The 15,497-nt window shown below is 39.0% G+C and overlaps 1 protein-coding gene across 2 annotated transcripts; it reads left to right on the top strand.

Annotated features, from left to right (window-relative positions):
• Window positions 1-198: 198 nt before the first annotated feature.
• On the top strand, window positions 199-15,330 carry LOC122765169 (protein SON). Of its 2 annotated transcripts, XM_044019295.1 has the most exons (21): window positions 215-303; window positions 1,565-1,604; window positions 1,819-2,037; window positions 3,181-3,215; window positions 3,921-4,120; window positions 4,462-4,655; window positions 5,324-5,526; window positions 6,808-7,090; window positions 7,193-7,392; window positions 7,977-8,129; window positions 8,259-8,446; window positions 9,022-9,156; window positions 9,890-9,976; window positions 10,469-10,687; window positions 10,779-10,889; window positions 11,521-11,637; window positions 12,086-12,233; window positions 12,339-12,407; window positions 12,515-12,630; window positions 12,839-12,940; window positions 14,601-15,330. In XM_044019295.1, the coding sequence occupies exons 1-21, from the start codon at window positions 291-293 to the stop codon at window positions 14,676-14,678; spliced, it is 2,910 nt and encodes a 969-aa protein (XP_043875230.1). In that variant the 5' UTR covers window positions 215-290; the 3' UTR covers window positions 14,679-15,330. The 2 variants fall into 2 exon arrangements, with proteins under 2 accessions (XP_043875229.1, XP_043875230.1); XM_044019294.1 differs by lacking the exon at window positions 1,565-1,604 and having other exon boundaries at window positions 199-303.
• The last annotated feature ends 167 nt before the right edge of the window (window positions 15,331-15,497 follow it).

The raw sequence follows: 15,497 nt of genomic DNA, 5'->3' as shown, positions 1-15,497 counted from the left end.
AAAGCTCTTCCAGCAGTGTTACTATCCTATACTATATGTTCCCGCATGTAAACGTGGACACTGTACCAAATCAAAAACACATTTTATTTTTCTTATTTGCAATTATGTGTAATTAATTAGAACATTCGGGAAGGAACATTCCCTAGTTCCGGAACTATTCGTAAGCGGAAACGGATCATACACGGGCTGAAACTGTGATGCACGCTAAGGAAAAAAAAACATGGCGGCCAACATAGAACAAATCTTTCAGGACTTCATATTGAGTAAAATCAGAGAAATTGAAGACCAGAATGAAGACAAAACGTACGTGAATGTGTTTTTTAGTTTGAGATTTTGGTACAGATAAATATTAGACTGTCCGCTATATTGTGCAAAATGAATGTTTTGCTGCCACAGAAGCCGCTCTGGCTAGCATATAAGCTAACGCTATGTGTACTTATGCGTTTAAACGTAGCGACATAACAGGGCTGTTTTGTAAGCCGGCGGGGTAAACATTAACCCGTCAGTTGTAAAGGGAGCATGTGTGTCAACTATGTGTGTGTATTAAATGCAACAACATGGAGCCTTATAGTGCACCATAGCTTTGCCGGTTAGCTTGCTTATTTACGCTCAGCGTGAGTGGCTACTATCTCTTAGATTGCGGATGTGTTTTTATGAATTAGGACCAATAAACATTTACCCCGCCTGCACATGAGTTTCAGTTAGATAGTGCGTTTGGTCATAAAGCCGTCAGAATTCAACAGGTACATTTATAATTTTATGGTTCAATTCTAAACGTGAATTTCCAGCCGGGTTCCTGACTGTGGCTGGGGTGGGAATCGCATGGTACCTCACGATGTGATACGCGATACATGGTCCATGATACCAATAATATCATGATACAACGGTTCTCTGAGAATCAATACATTTACAAGACAGTTTTATAGTGATGTATCTCGATATATGTCTTAACTGAACAAAACAAAATGTCTATGAAAAAAGTCGATGCATTGAATGTGGATGGGGCATATCTTAACATGCTGTACCCTCTTCTTTGGCCAGGTAACTTCCGCCCTAGTTTACCACATTCAATTGAGTGTGGGTTTCTTCCAGGCTCTCTAGTTTCCTCCTACCATTCTGTCAGGTTGGTCCCTTGTGGCCCTTGCGCCCTCAGTCGCAGCAGCTCTGATCAGCCATCCATCTGACCTCAAAATTTCGTTGTGCAGTTTCAGTTGTATAATAATAACAATAAAGACTATTTTATTTCCTTTCCTTGAGCAGCGCCGCTGTGAGGAGACATAGAGTAGCAATGCCCGGCAAGTGAAATTGGCAGGGACAGTATACGTTAGAGCCCCTTCATTTGTTAATTAAAATATGGATATTTTCCTGGGCTTATCGAATATCGGATTGCACGATGAAGGGTGACGATATATCCCCAAATCGATATTTTGACCCACCCCTAGTCTGAGGTGTGTTTGTTTTTAAAACCGCTACTAAGGTTAACAGTACTGCCTCACAGCAAGAAGGTGCTGGGTTTGATTCCTGATCTGGGACCTTTCCTCATTTTCTCCCCGTGTCTGCGTAGGTTTCCTCCGGGCTCTCCGGTTTCCTCTGGCCATCAAAACGTAAGAATGTTTGACACATTCAGTCAGGTTATGTCCATTGTGTGGCAGTGCACTAAGTTGCAGTGGCTCTGATCAACCCTCCATCTGCCCTCGTAATTTCTTTGTGCAATTTCGGTTGTATGACGACAATAAAATTCCTTCCTTTCCTTAACAACAATATTTTTTTTATATTTTTTACATTTTTGCATATTTTCTTCTGTCTCCTATCCATCAGAGCTGTTGAAGGAGCAGGAGCTGCCAGTGAAATGGTTAGAGATGAGATAGCCACCTCAGACAGAGAGAAGCAGGAAGACGTGAGACGCAGTGGTTCACAGAAGAAACATAAAAAGCACAAAAAACATAAAAGTAAGAAGAAGAAAAGGAACCGAGAGAACGAAAAGGAAAGCAGCTCAGAGTCTGGGGCAGAACTGGAAGGAACCAAACATCAAACAAGGTAAAACAAAATGTGTGGATGTTAATCATCACAAAATTGTTGTCTTACATATACAGCACATAACAATCAAAATTCATTTTCCCTCACACCCTGATAAAAACATAAAACCTCCCAAGTTTTTTTCTTTAAAACAAATATTTTAAAAAGTGAGTGCACATTGCAGAACAAAATGATGGATTGGTTGGAAGAGTCATGGCCAGCACAAATTGTAGGTACAGTTGAAAATAAATGTTAATGATTTCAATCCTATGTCAAACCTTACTAATCTCTTATTGATTTGCTGTGATGAACTACAGAATGTCAGTCTAATTTTACATATATGGTACTATGCAAAAAGCTTAGTCCGCCATTAGATTTGTTGTTTTAACAATGTTAAATGACCATACAGTATAATTATGTCCCAATCACTTTATTGGAACACATCCAGACAATACAGGAAACGTGTATGCAGTTTTAAAACAAGACTTAAAAAACAGCTTCTACAGGTTTAAGTATCTAGTATTTAGTGTGACCTACACTTATACTTGAACACCCTGGGTGTCTTAAAACCAGAGTGGGACCGTAAATAATGTTATTGGTAAAGCCTGTGTTTTTCCTAATATTTCATGTTAACGAATATCTGCTGTGTAAAAGGTGTATTACACCAAGGTTTTTTGAAGACGTGCTTCAGAATTACATAGACAAGTTGTATAAGTTAACTCATTGACAGTTTGCTAAAATATAAGACACATTTTCAGTCACATCATTCTAGCACTGCAGTGTTTAATTGATTAATCAACTAATAATCAATTACTTAATTGTCAACTATTTTGATAATCGACTTATCGGTCTGAGCTTCTTGGTCTGGTTTCTTTGCTCCATACAACAAAGAAATCATTCAAACTGAATAATTGTGGTTTATGGACAAAACAAGACATTTGAGAGCATCATCATTTAGAGGTTTGGGAAACACTGATCAACATGTTTGAGAATTTTCTGACACTTTATAGACCAAACTAATCAACAGATTATTTGATCAGTTTGATATTAAGAGAAGATAGTGGTTATCCTGTGCATCGGTGGCCATTTTGAAACTCTTCCTGTTTGTTTGCTGTTATTACTTGTTTTCAAATGTGGCTATTCCGATTTTTCTTTGCTTCACAGAAGAGGAACACCAGCAGATGTGGATATGGAACAAGGTAAGTCTCTTTTATTTTAATCAGTGATCTGTGTGTGAATCAGCTCTTGTGGGAAAATGCACTAGAATACTAATCCACTGAAAGACACAACAAAGCATACTGGTGTGTCAGAAGGAAGGAATGTGATATGTTGTTAAATATGCTAAAGTGCTAGTTTGACAACAGATCTACATCATCACACTCACTATTTCTTACGTTTTCATGTTCACATTTGTATAGAAAAAAGCATTTCTGTATGGATGGAGATGCCACTGCCTGGTTTTGAGATATATGAAATGCACCTGCTATTGTTATAAAATTGGTTGTTAAAGCATGTTGTTTATGTTGTATATATTATGATCAATATATGTATTGATTTATACAAAAAGTTTTCCATTTTAATCTTAGAAAGGACTCTCTCACATGTATTTAATGCCAGTGTTTTTTTCTTTATATTTAATTTTACAATTATATGCTTGACTATCAGCAGCGCTTTATCCTATATGTTGTTTTATAGTGTAGTGCATTCTATGTGTAGTTTTTAATTTAATTTAATTAACTGTTCATGACTGATCTGCTGAAGTTAATCTCTTCAGAGTTTGCCAGAGCAATGACTTCACCTTTGGTTGACTTGCATACAGACACAGGGCAATATGGAAACAAGCCCCATTTTAATCTCATTTGTAGGTATGAAGTCTTCTGATGTATAAAACATGTCACCTACAGATGAGGATAAGCAGAGCAAGTCCAAGTCCCACAAGCGGCACTCATCAGGGAAGAGGAAGAAGAAGAAGAGAAAGAGGAAAGGCGATGACAACTCATCAGATTCTGACTCCCCATACATGTCAAGACCGAGGGACAGTAAATGTGGTCGAGCCTCCTCGCCAAGACGACGAGAGGAGCTGCCTGATATAATCCCCAAACAGGTGAGATGGTCCTTGGTGCAGGAGAGTGAATGTTTACAAAATTCAGTTTCCTGTTGGAAAAGGCTGTTTTACGATGAGGTTTTTGTTCATTGTGTCTCTTCTGGCAACCAGGTTTTCTGTCTCTCAGGCTTTCATGAGCATGGGGGGGTACCTTATGCAACCACATTTGAAATAACCTGAACAATCAATTTAATCTTAAATATCAACTCTATTGTAACCTCGAAGTTAAGTGTTATTCTGTTATTTGTTGGATCCACTGTTTAGGTGACTTAGTTAAGTTTAAAATTATGTCAAATTTTTACTACAACAGTGGAATTAAAGGATTTACTCTCTGCTAACAGGACAGCTCCAATAAAGGAAGAAGAGATGAGGAGAATCATGGGAGGAGGAGCAGATCCCTCTCACCGTCAAATTCCCATTATCGTTCGCATTCCCGTTCAGTAAGGAGAAGCTCACGTTCACGGTGTGGACACCACCACCAAAGATCAAGGAGTCGCTCTTTATCCAGTTCACAATGCCACAGGACCCGGTCAAGGTATGAAGAAAAGCTTAAAGGCTTAAAGCTTAATATTGAAGTTTAAATTACATATTTAAATAACTTCATTTTCTTATATAAACAATATGAAATTAAAGCAGTTAAATAATGGACCACACCTACCACTTCTAATTTTTCAGCTCTTTCAAATGCAGCCTCATAACTGTGTGTTATGTAAAGTAGGGCTGCAACTAATGATTTTTTACACATAATCCATGTCTTACACACATTAGTAGGTTTTTTTTTTTACTGGTATCACTAGTCAATATGCCTGGTTGTCTATAGCTGCTTCTCAGCACAGGATGTGCACAGTATTCTTATATGCTGACTATGTGTCAAGACCTCATTACAACACTGATGATGTAACATTTCAGATTTCACGTATTCTCACATGTTTCTCAGGGTAGTAGTAATCATGTGGTTGTATCAGGATCACACCTTTTTACTTGGATGAAAACTAAATTGTGAACCTGTGTTTCACATTTGTTAATTTGCTGACAGTATCTGTTATTGAACACCACACATGCTGCACTGGCAAAAGCACAGTAATTATACACCTATATGTAGTTGGAAAATCAACATTGCGTCTGAATCCATGGAGCTCCCTTCTCATCATGAACCTGTGGCTTTTCACTCTTTACTGATTCGGTTGCCCTGGCTGCTGATAGCTCCTCAGAGAAGAGAGGAGCTGTTGAGGTGTCCGCTAAGGTTCCTTCAAAAAGCCATGAGCCACCTGTGCTGGCCTCCAGTCCGACGCCAAGAAACATCAAAACAGAGGAGCTGACAGAGTCACGGCCTACAGAGTTACATAACCAAGACCAGTGTAAAATGCCAGCAGAGAAGAAAGCAGAGGAAACAACACAACAATTAGGTAGGACTTGTTTGATGTCATCTCACGTATACTTTGCTCGGAGTCCTGTTAGAATAATAGTTCAGGTATTTTGAATCATCACTGGTGATTGCGCTGAGCACACCCTCTGCGTCAAGAACCAGTCTGAGACACGGCGGCTTGCTCTCACTGAAAACATGGCTGCCTGTGGGAACACCAGGAAAAACAGATTTTAGCCACTTTGCAAAAGGCTCTATGCCTGGATATCTTAAGAGTATGATTTCAGGTGTATCTCACCATTAGATCACCTTTTCCAACCGGGAAAATGAAGTGTGTAAACCCCTCTTTCTCTTGCACCATATTTTATAGGGGAAAAACAGCGATTTTACATCATGGCACACAGAAGTTGTTGATCCACGACTGCCTCCATCAGTAAGTTAAAATTAGACTTTTTTGTGACTTTGGTGTTTGAAATCTTTCATTCAGATTCACCCTAAGGGGCACAAACCTACCAAACGAGACCGCAGTAGACCAGCAGCTCCCATGTCCCATTGAGCTAGAAACATAATTTTCTCTATGGACTTTGGTATTGATCAAACAGATGACAAACCTAAGTTATTTTTCTTGTTCCCCTACTGGCATCCATGTTTTACAGGCCTCTGCCTCTGTGTCCAATTCTGATTCTTAGTACAGGGGGTTGCACAGTCAGCGTTGACAGAACTTTGTACAGCCACACTTTAAATAACCTGAACTATTCCTTCAATATAAAACAATTTCACTGTCTGGAAGTAAATTTTACACTCAACCTTTATTTTAAACAGACAAATAAATTAAGAAGGTATCAGAAAAGTTTAAAATTTTTGCATGAGAAATCCAAATTTAGGCACTCATTGGTGGTTGTAAAATTAAGGCCTTTATATAACCATTTGTGAGTGCCTGAATATGGAATTTTTAGTGCAAAATTTATTTTTATGCCGGAATTTTTCTGTAGCACCTCTGCCACAGCTCTCTTCTAAAGTTTATAGATATTCTTATGTCATTGAGAAAACTAGTTCAGAGTCATCTGATACTCCACACATTAAATGAATGAAGGTTGAAACATACTCTATTTGCACAATTTGAACTAAGTGTCAGTTATGGCTCAGAGATAGTGATGTGAAAAAAATGAAAAACATTTCCTCATCAAAACATTAATGAGGTAAAGTAAAGTAAAAAAAAAACTTTGTGTGGCAACTCTTACCTTACCCAAAGTCAAACATAATAAATGAGCTTTGCTGTGTTAAAATGTGTCTATGTAATTTCATCTGTTGTCTATTACTAAAGCTGCAGGTTGTGGCATATCCCAATCTGCACTGAACAAGTCCATAGTGACTGAACACAAGCAGACTGCTGAGCCCATCATTTCTCAACTGAAAGCATCAGAAAACCTTAACACAGACAGAAAATCACCAGCAAAGAAGAAGAAGAAGAAAACGTCCAAGTCTCCACAGAGGAGCAAAGATGGAAAGTCGTCAAAAAATAAGAAAAGATCCAGGTCCCCATGTAGGAGCCACAGGAGGGGATCCAGATCTCGCAGCCGTTTAAGGAGGACAAAATCCAGATCAAGGTAGTGTGACTTGACTGTTGAATTACCTGGATTCTCTCTAGTTCGTTTTTTTTGACATTGAACAGAACTAAAAATAAATCAGCTTACCTGTCGTCTATATAGGTCAGGCGGCCGGACGTCCAGGAGGTCACGCTCACGCTCCAGGTCAGCGTCACGGAGTCGGAGGAGGGCGCCGTACAGTCAGAGGGATCGCTGGAAACGAGAGCCAAGTCACTCACCCGTACTCATCCTCCGCAAAGATAGATCCCCTACAAGGAAACATGATAGCTCGAGCAACAGTCCTCACCGCATCACTGAACTAGGTCAGATAATATGAAATTAGACATTGTAAACTGTTGTGCCCCTTGCTTTTTTATTTGCATGTTGACTTTATTATTTATAGAGAGAGGTTTTGTGTCATGCATCAACCTTATTCCACTGTCAGAACGGAAAACTCACCAACTTTTATCAAGGTGTCCAAAGCTTCAAGCTTCCCTTCCTTGTGCATTCTGTTGAGTTACTTTAACACCACAGACAACTGACAAGCGTTCAGGGGGAATTGCTATTTCTCGTAGAGTAATCACACCTCAATCAGTACACGCCATCAACAGTACAACAATGCATTCATTATTAATCAATTACTAAATAAATATCTAAGTATTTTAACAGTTTAATCTGAGCATTGCTTTATAAGAAATCTTATCTTGGTTTGTGGACATTGTGTCATTTTGGCTGATTGACATTTTCTCGACTAATTAAGAAATAATGATCCGATTAATCTCTAACCCAAAGTAACAGTGTTTAACTGTTTTTTTGTTTGTTTTCTTTTGTTAGTTTATGCTAAATATTTAAATATTTTCTGTTAAATTCACAAATTCTATGTTTTGAATTACGTTCTTTCCCACAGATAAGGAGCAGCTGTTGGAAATTGCCAAGGCCAATGCTGCTGCCATGTGTGCCAAAGCAGGTATGCCCATTCCTGCCAGCCTGAGGTCCACAGTGCTTCCCCTGACTCTGCCCAGTATGGCTATGAACGCCGCAGTGGCCAGTATGACTGCCGGTATGATTTTGATTCCTATCGTCGTTCTGTCTGTACATCATACAACCATGCTTCTGATAAATCCGAAACTCTACCTTTAAGGCTCTATATTATCATTTAAATGTTTGTGTTTCTCTGTGTCTCTTTCAGCCACCATGACGGCAGCCTTGTCAAACATGGGTTCTCTGTCTTCACTGCTAGCGCTACCCTCTATAACCAACAAACCTCCCCCTGCTGCTGCTGCTGCTGCTGCTCAGCCCAACATGGCTGCTTTGGAGGAAGTGAAGAGGAAAGTGGCAAAGCAGGCCAACACCATCAGCATCAAGGAGTTTACTGATGTAAGGGAAAAACACAGTAACATAATGTATAACTTACTGAGGTTTCACTCTAAATACTGTACCTGCCACATAAGTGTGTAACTTTTTCAATATAAACATATGTCTGTTACATCCAAGCCATTGTCAGATGAGTTCACACAAAATGGTGTATTCGGTTACACAGTGGAACTTTATGTGTCTTTGCCTTTGGATGTAGCTGTAGCCAGGGTTTGTTCATCTTTATGTCCGTTGTGCCATCTTAAGGAAATCCTTTCACATTTGGCACAAACACTGATGTGGGCTTGAGGATTAACTGATTTTATTTTGGCTGTCAGTGGTTAAGGGCACTTTCACGCTCGTGTTAGTGTGTTATTTAATGAATGCCTTGAGAGAGTCATATAATGTTGTGGCTGTCTCAAATGTATTGGGTAGTTGAAGGTCAAGGTCACACAGGTCTTCACAAATATTTTTTTGGCCTCTTGAAAATGTAATTATTTTTCAGTCAAAATGCCCATGTAATACGGGTCTGGAAAAAAAGTCTGTGTAAACTGGTACTGATGCGGCTTGGAGCTTATTTGCTGTTTGTGTGTTTGCAGAAATGTAAGATGATTGTGGACAGTAAAGGAGAGCTGCCAGTGGCTGTTCCTCATGTGTCAGATGAAGAGGATGATGGGAAACCATTTGGAGGATCAGCTCTTCGGGAGCAAAAAGCCATCAGCTTCAACATCAATGTAACTCCCAATACACACATAAGTTTATATGTCACTCTTTATGTGTGGCTGAACCTGCTCTGAACAAGACCAGAACTAGTTATAGAGAAGAACCAGAACCAGAGCAGTTAGCATGAAACTAGTGGTGTGAGTGAGTGCTGGAGAGCATATTTATTACTCCACTGCACCCAGTGCACAGGGTTCGTACAGATGTTGAAATCCTTGAACATTCTTGAATTCGACTGTTGTGTTTTCAAGGTTAGAAATGTGCTTGAAAATGCTTAAAATAATGACTCTATATCTTTTGCAGCAAATAGCTATCTGACTTAGTAATTTGCTTATTAGATGGAGGAACAAAATAAGTCAAAGTCAAAATGAAATTCAAAGTCCACTTTTGATTTATTGTAGCATAATGACATCTCAATTTGATAAAAAAAAGAAAACCCTGAAATAATAATTCTGAATATGTATATATGTATTCTTATAGTTAAATGGTCATTTGCCACAGCTGTAAGGTGCTGGAAAAGCATGAAAACTGACCTCAAAATTGCTTGAAAACTGTTTATTAACCCTGACTGTGAACATTAATAGTGTGGCACAGTCCAAAATTATACCTGCTGCTTTGAGTTAATTAGCACAAGTCTCTGATATAATCTCATGCAGGTTAATTTATACACAGTGCTCATATTCTGCTAGACAGCATGTTCATTCTTCTGTAAAATAATGACCATGTTTTCTTTTGATTTTCCTCCAGAACACAGCAGTTCGTCCTACAGTGCGCAGTGATGCCGGCATAGCCAAGGAGTTTCCCGTGTCTTCGGGGTCCCAGCATCGGAAGAAGGTCAGAAAAGTTGCACATTGGATTTTAGTCATAATATGATTTAAAAGGTCCGTTTTAGTGTGGTTTTGTGAGGCAATGACACATTGTCAGCACTGATTGAGCTGTGTGCACCCCCTGCACCGAGAAACAGCTGCAAGTTGGAACACAAGAAAGAACAGATTTTAGCCACCGAATGAAAATATCATTCAAAATGCTGCTGTTTAAGTCTGTGATATCTTAAGAATATGTTCATCTTTCTTGGACCCAAAGTCCATAGAGAAAATCAACATTTTTAGCTCACAGGTACACAGGAGCTGGTGGTCTACTGCTCTCTTGTTAGTCAAGTTTTTGTCACTTTTCACTTTGACACATCTGAAAAGGATTTGGGAGGTTTAGGCAGTAATTTTGCAGTCAGGAACTGGAAGATTATTCCTGATTTGTGTTACTTTTACTAATTATACATAAAAGATATATTGATTTTATTATGCCTCATGACTGTAATGTAATGTCAAGGAGGGCGAGACATTGGGTGCCTACGGAGAATGGGTTCCAGTGGACAAAACAGCAGACAAGACTGCAGGTGCCTCCAGGAAGGCCCAGAGTCACATTCCCACAACATCTGCCACCTCGTCTTCATCAGCCAAAGCTGTGGCAGTGGCAGCAGGGTCACCAGAGGCTGTTGAACAACCAGCACCCGTTAATGACAGCGTTTTTCCTGACCCAGTGCAGCAGGTGAGAAATGTGTTTGTTTACTCACATTTGTGATTGTATACACCACTACATGCTTGTAAAGTAGCATTTTAAAAACAATCTCTCTTTGCAGCCAGTAGATATCTCTCAGGCTGTAACCGAGAGAATCAAAGCTCAGAGGCGTTTGGCTGAGAATCCATATGATGTCAGTGCGATCTGCATGCTCAACCGAGCACAAGAGCAGGTACAGTACACTTCCTGCCTCTGACATCTCCCCTGTGTTCTTTACTTTGACTATGATCTATGCAGTGAGGTTCCCTGAATAAATAAAAAGTAATGAGATGTCACAGCACCCCTGTGATCCTCATGTGGAGGATAAAGCAGTAGAAAATGGATGGATGGATGGATAAAAAATAATTATTATAATTTTTATTACTTATCCATGAAATCAGTATAACAAATGACAAGGCGTTATTGTGAGAAAACTGATTTCAGCCAGTTTACTACTGACTTTGTACCTTAGTACCTTATACAACAACTCCCAAAAACTTGAACTCTGACTGTAAAAATAATTAAATGAATGTGAATTCACCCTGCTCTATGTCCCGATCTTAACCCCGTGAAGACCTACAGTATACTGTGTGAATAGAAGCTCTTATTACGTAAAAGAAAATGGGAATAAGAACAAAATACTCAAAGATTATATGCTGGTTTTGTCTTTTTGTCTTATTCCAGACATTTCGGTTTAATTTTGAGATTTTCTTTCTGTCTTCTTTTAGTAACTCACAGTTGTTGTTTAGTGATGACACATTCCGTTGTCACTTTCCAGATGAACACTTTGACTCTGATCTAATGAAAATGTCCTGTTGTCATAGGTGGATGCGTGGGCCCAGTCCAACACTGTCCCCGGTCTCTTTACTGGTTCTACTGGAGCACAGGTCCTCACCTCAGAGGAGCTGTCCAACAGTGGACCACAAGCATGGCTGAAGAAGGTAAGAGGGTTAAATCATGAATATGCATATAGAAAAGTGTAGAATTGACAAACAGAAAAAAATCTTACCTATAAGATTTATGCCTGCTTAAGTGAATGCCATCTTAATATGTCCACTGCTATACCTTGCCATTAGAGAGCCTTTTTTCTGACTGCAATATGAAGTCACTTCGTAAACCGCTCACTTCCTGTACCAAAATCTATTGAGAAAATCAAAATGTAACTGTGTTCCATTCAAATCAATCATTACAAATATCTTGGGGCACTATAGTTATCATATATAGATATGTTCCTGCTTCAGTGAGAGTGAGCCTCTGTCTCTCAGACTGGTTCTTGGTGCAGTGGACACTGCAGCCACTGTCACATCTAATACTAGTTCACAGTACAAGCATTGTCACACTCCCTGTTTGTTCCCTAATGTATACGTCATGTCTCTGTGTCTCTGCTAGGACCAGTTCCTTAGGGCGGCTCCAGTATCAGGGGGTGTGGGGGAGTTCCTGATGAGGAAGATGGGCTGGAGGACGGGGGAGGGCCTGGGGAGGAACCGTGAGGGTACCGTGGAGCCAATTATCATTGACTTCAAAGTGGACCGCAAAGGTTTGTGGCCGAAGAATATAATTTTTTTTTCTCCTTTTCTTATATATTTAGCTTAAACATTTGTGCAGATTTTCATATGGTGGAACGGTCGTCTCTGTTTGTCAGGACTGGTTGCTGAAGGAGAGAAGCCACAGAAGCAGACGGGAGGACTGGTGGTAACCAAGGATCTAATGGGTAACAGAAACACAGCAGACATGGTCACAGCATGTACAGTAAAAAATAAAAAATAAACCTAAATTCAGTTCCCCTTTCTCAGATTCTGCATTTATATGTGTGCGCAGGTAAACACCCAGTGTCCGCTCTCATTGAGCTGTGCAACAAGAGGCGGATCATGCAGCCTGAGTTTGTCATGGTTCACCACAGTGGTCCTGACCATCGCAAGAATTTTCTCTTCAAGGTGGGTCATCTTGATTTTGTGTGTCTGTCTTGCTTCTTTTTATCAACTAACCTTATATAGAGGGTTTATCCACACAATTAAATATTCTTTATGCTTTAAAAGATAAGTGTACATGAGTTTCAGAGGAACTTTTTCTCATCCTTGTTCTAATTCTCATAGGTTTAATCAATATTCTTTCAATTCTGTCCCCACGTTGTGTTGTTTCCAGGTCACATTGAATGGTGTGGACTACCAACCACAGACAGCAAGCCCAAACAAGAAACATGCCAAGGCCATGGCAGCTACAGTTGCCTTGCAGGCTCTGGGAGAGGTAACATAAAAAACTGGTTTCTTTCACTTTCACTGTTGCTGTTTAGCACTAATGACATTTCACTGACATTCAGCTATTCAGCTATTATAATAATAATAATAAGCATCTAAAATTTTATTTTGGGTTTTTCCATTTGTGTGTCATGAGCCCATTCAGTAATATGAATATAAAAACAGCAATAGGAAATTACTATCAGACAGAACTAAAATCTTTTTGGTTCACTCTGAACTCACTAAACTTATTTTAATAATATTTTTCATGGAATTTCTATCTTTGACTGAGGCAGTGAAACCAGCAGACAAAATAAAAACACCACTGTCAAACAGTAGCTAAATGTTTGTATGAAGACGAAGTTTCCTCCCTTGTGGCGTTTTTCCACTATATAGTACCGCCTCGGCTCGCCTCGGTTTTGTTGGTTTTCCATTACTACCATATACTACCTCCTTAACGTGGGCGGAGTCATCACAGCACGGCTGCATGAAACTGCCGTGACTTTGTTTTATATGTGACTCACACAAACTAGGGACTTGTAAAGCAGTTGTTTTCGATGTATTTGAATCATTAGAATCAGTTCATTAAAAAGATCTGTTCACAGGATTGTTCAGTACTTCCTGCATGACCGGAGCACATACTCCGTCTGACACCGTTACTGAATACAGCGGCAGGGTTTGTGATAAAGTTCGCCATTGTTCCGTTTTGATTTTTGTGCCTCTTCCTGTCTAAAGACGTCAAGCATATTATCGGCTTAGCTCGCCTGAGCAGGTACTAAAAATGTACCAGGTACTATCGCTAATGCAAAAGCAAAAGGCGAGTCGAGCTAGTGGAAACACGCCATTAGTTAGCTGATGTGGTCAAGTCATCAGGACCCATGGTGCCATATTGAATGCACAGCTATCTTTGTGTGTATGTTTTATTGTATAAACATGATTATTATTTTTATTTAGAATGAAACATTTGTAAAACTTTCAGATGGAAGGAAATCTCAACCTTAATGACTGATACTATACTATAAAAGTAACATTTCAGGTTTTGGAGTGTGGTTGTTTATGGTACTGATAGATAGTCAGTGTTGATGGGGTTGTGCACATCCCTAACACAACAACCAGCCTGTGAGAAGGTCATTGGAAACATGGTTGTCAGCTGCTTGGGACACAAGGAAAAACTGATTTTTAGCCACTTAACTAATGTTTTGATGAATAAAATCTTCTCCATCTTAAGTTAAAATAATAAACAATAAAATAGTTCCCCACTTTATGTTGTTTGACAGCCTTTTCCAGCTGTTTTAACTGCTCATAGAAAATCATTGTTTTTAAGTCATCTGTAACACAGGAACTGCTGTTCTATTGCTAACTTATATGTTAAGTTTTTGTCACTATGGTGCATTTGAATGAAATACTTCAAACACCACAGCCACAAACTTATTTATTACTAACTGATGGAGGCAGTAGCAGAGCCATTACTCTTGTGTGCCATGGTAAAAGTCTTTGAACGTTGGCGTGGGAGAATAAGTGGTTTTCAAAGTGAAACAAACTGCCTTAAGCTGGTTCTCAGTGCAGAGGTGCATTTATTGATAATGTGTCAGTGCCTCATAAAACCACACTCCAATAAACCGGACCGTTCAATCTAATATAGTGTATTCAGACCTGTTTTTTGTTGCCAGGTTCCTGCTGATGGACCAGGACTCTACACTGGCCCTGTCTTCACTGCTGCTTCTACTGGCCCTTTGTTCTCTACATAGGCAAACACACATATAGTGTGGTTTGTGTGGTGCTGAGTCTTACACATTATTCCAACATTTAGATGATGCTGTTTTTGTAGATCTGTTTATAATTCATGAATCATTCTCACTGTAGTGTATTATTTATATTGTAACAGATGTTTGCACACGTCAGTGAGAATGATGAAGGTGAAGCTTCATGTGGCACAAAGTATCTTTGAATCAAAGCTACAAGTGACCAATTTTAGAACCACAAAGACATTTTTTTTTGTTTTTTAAGTCACTGTGTTTATGTCAGGGTGGCAGATTTGTTCTTTAGAGGTTCTTGGGATTCAGAAAGAATCTCTACTCATCTCATAAGTGGATGTTGTGTATTTATGTATTTATGTACGTATGATGACATTTGTAAATTAGTAGCATTTCAGTTTATGTATAATAGCTTACCAGTAGTTTAGTCCTAATCAATAGACCAGGCGCATGTGTCTCTGCATTTGCAGAGTTTGGTTTGGCTGTGAATTGAAACATATCTGTAAATGTCTTTTTGGTTAAAAATAGTTTCTTTTGGTCCTGATATTTGTGACCTGGCATTCTTCAAGAAAAAAACGCTGTTAAACTTTGTGCAACTTACCTTATAAAAAAATGTAAACACAAAATAAAGATTATATTTAAGTAATGTCTTAGAAGAATCCATTTTATTTCCAAAGATCCTGAAACTGACTTTTTTTTTTTTCAAAAAAGTCATAGTATAGCATGTCGTCCAAAATCAGTCAAAAAAGTCATAAATTAGTATGTCGTCCAAAATGAGACAAAAATGTCATATATAGTATGTCGTCCAAAATC

This window comes from Solea senegalensis, linkage group LG2 (assembly GCF_019176455.1).
Source record: "Solea senegalensis isolate Sse05_10M linkage group LG2, IFAPA_SoseM_1, whole genome shotgun sequence".
Classification (NCBI taxonomy): domain Eukaryota; kingdom Metazoa; phylum Chordata; class Actinopteri; order Pleuronectiformes; family Soleidae; genus Solea; species Solea senegalensis.
This window is presented reverse-complemented; position numbering and strand designations above follow the sequence as displayed.

Bases quoted from the DNA above. Each gene is read 5' to 3' on its own strand.
- LOC122765169 (XM_044019294.1), top strand. From the start codon at position 221: ATGGCGGCCAACATAGAACAAATCTTTCAGGACTTCATATTGAGTAAA. The intron at 4,121-4,461 runs GTGAGATGGTCC...CTCTGCTAACAG, and splicing joins CTGATATAATCCCCAAACAG to GACAGCTCCAATAAAGGAAG. The intron at 10,688-10,778 runs GTGAGAAATGTG...CTCTCTTTGCAG, and splicing joins TTCCTGACCCAGTGCAGCAG to CCAGTAGATATCTCTCAGGC.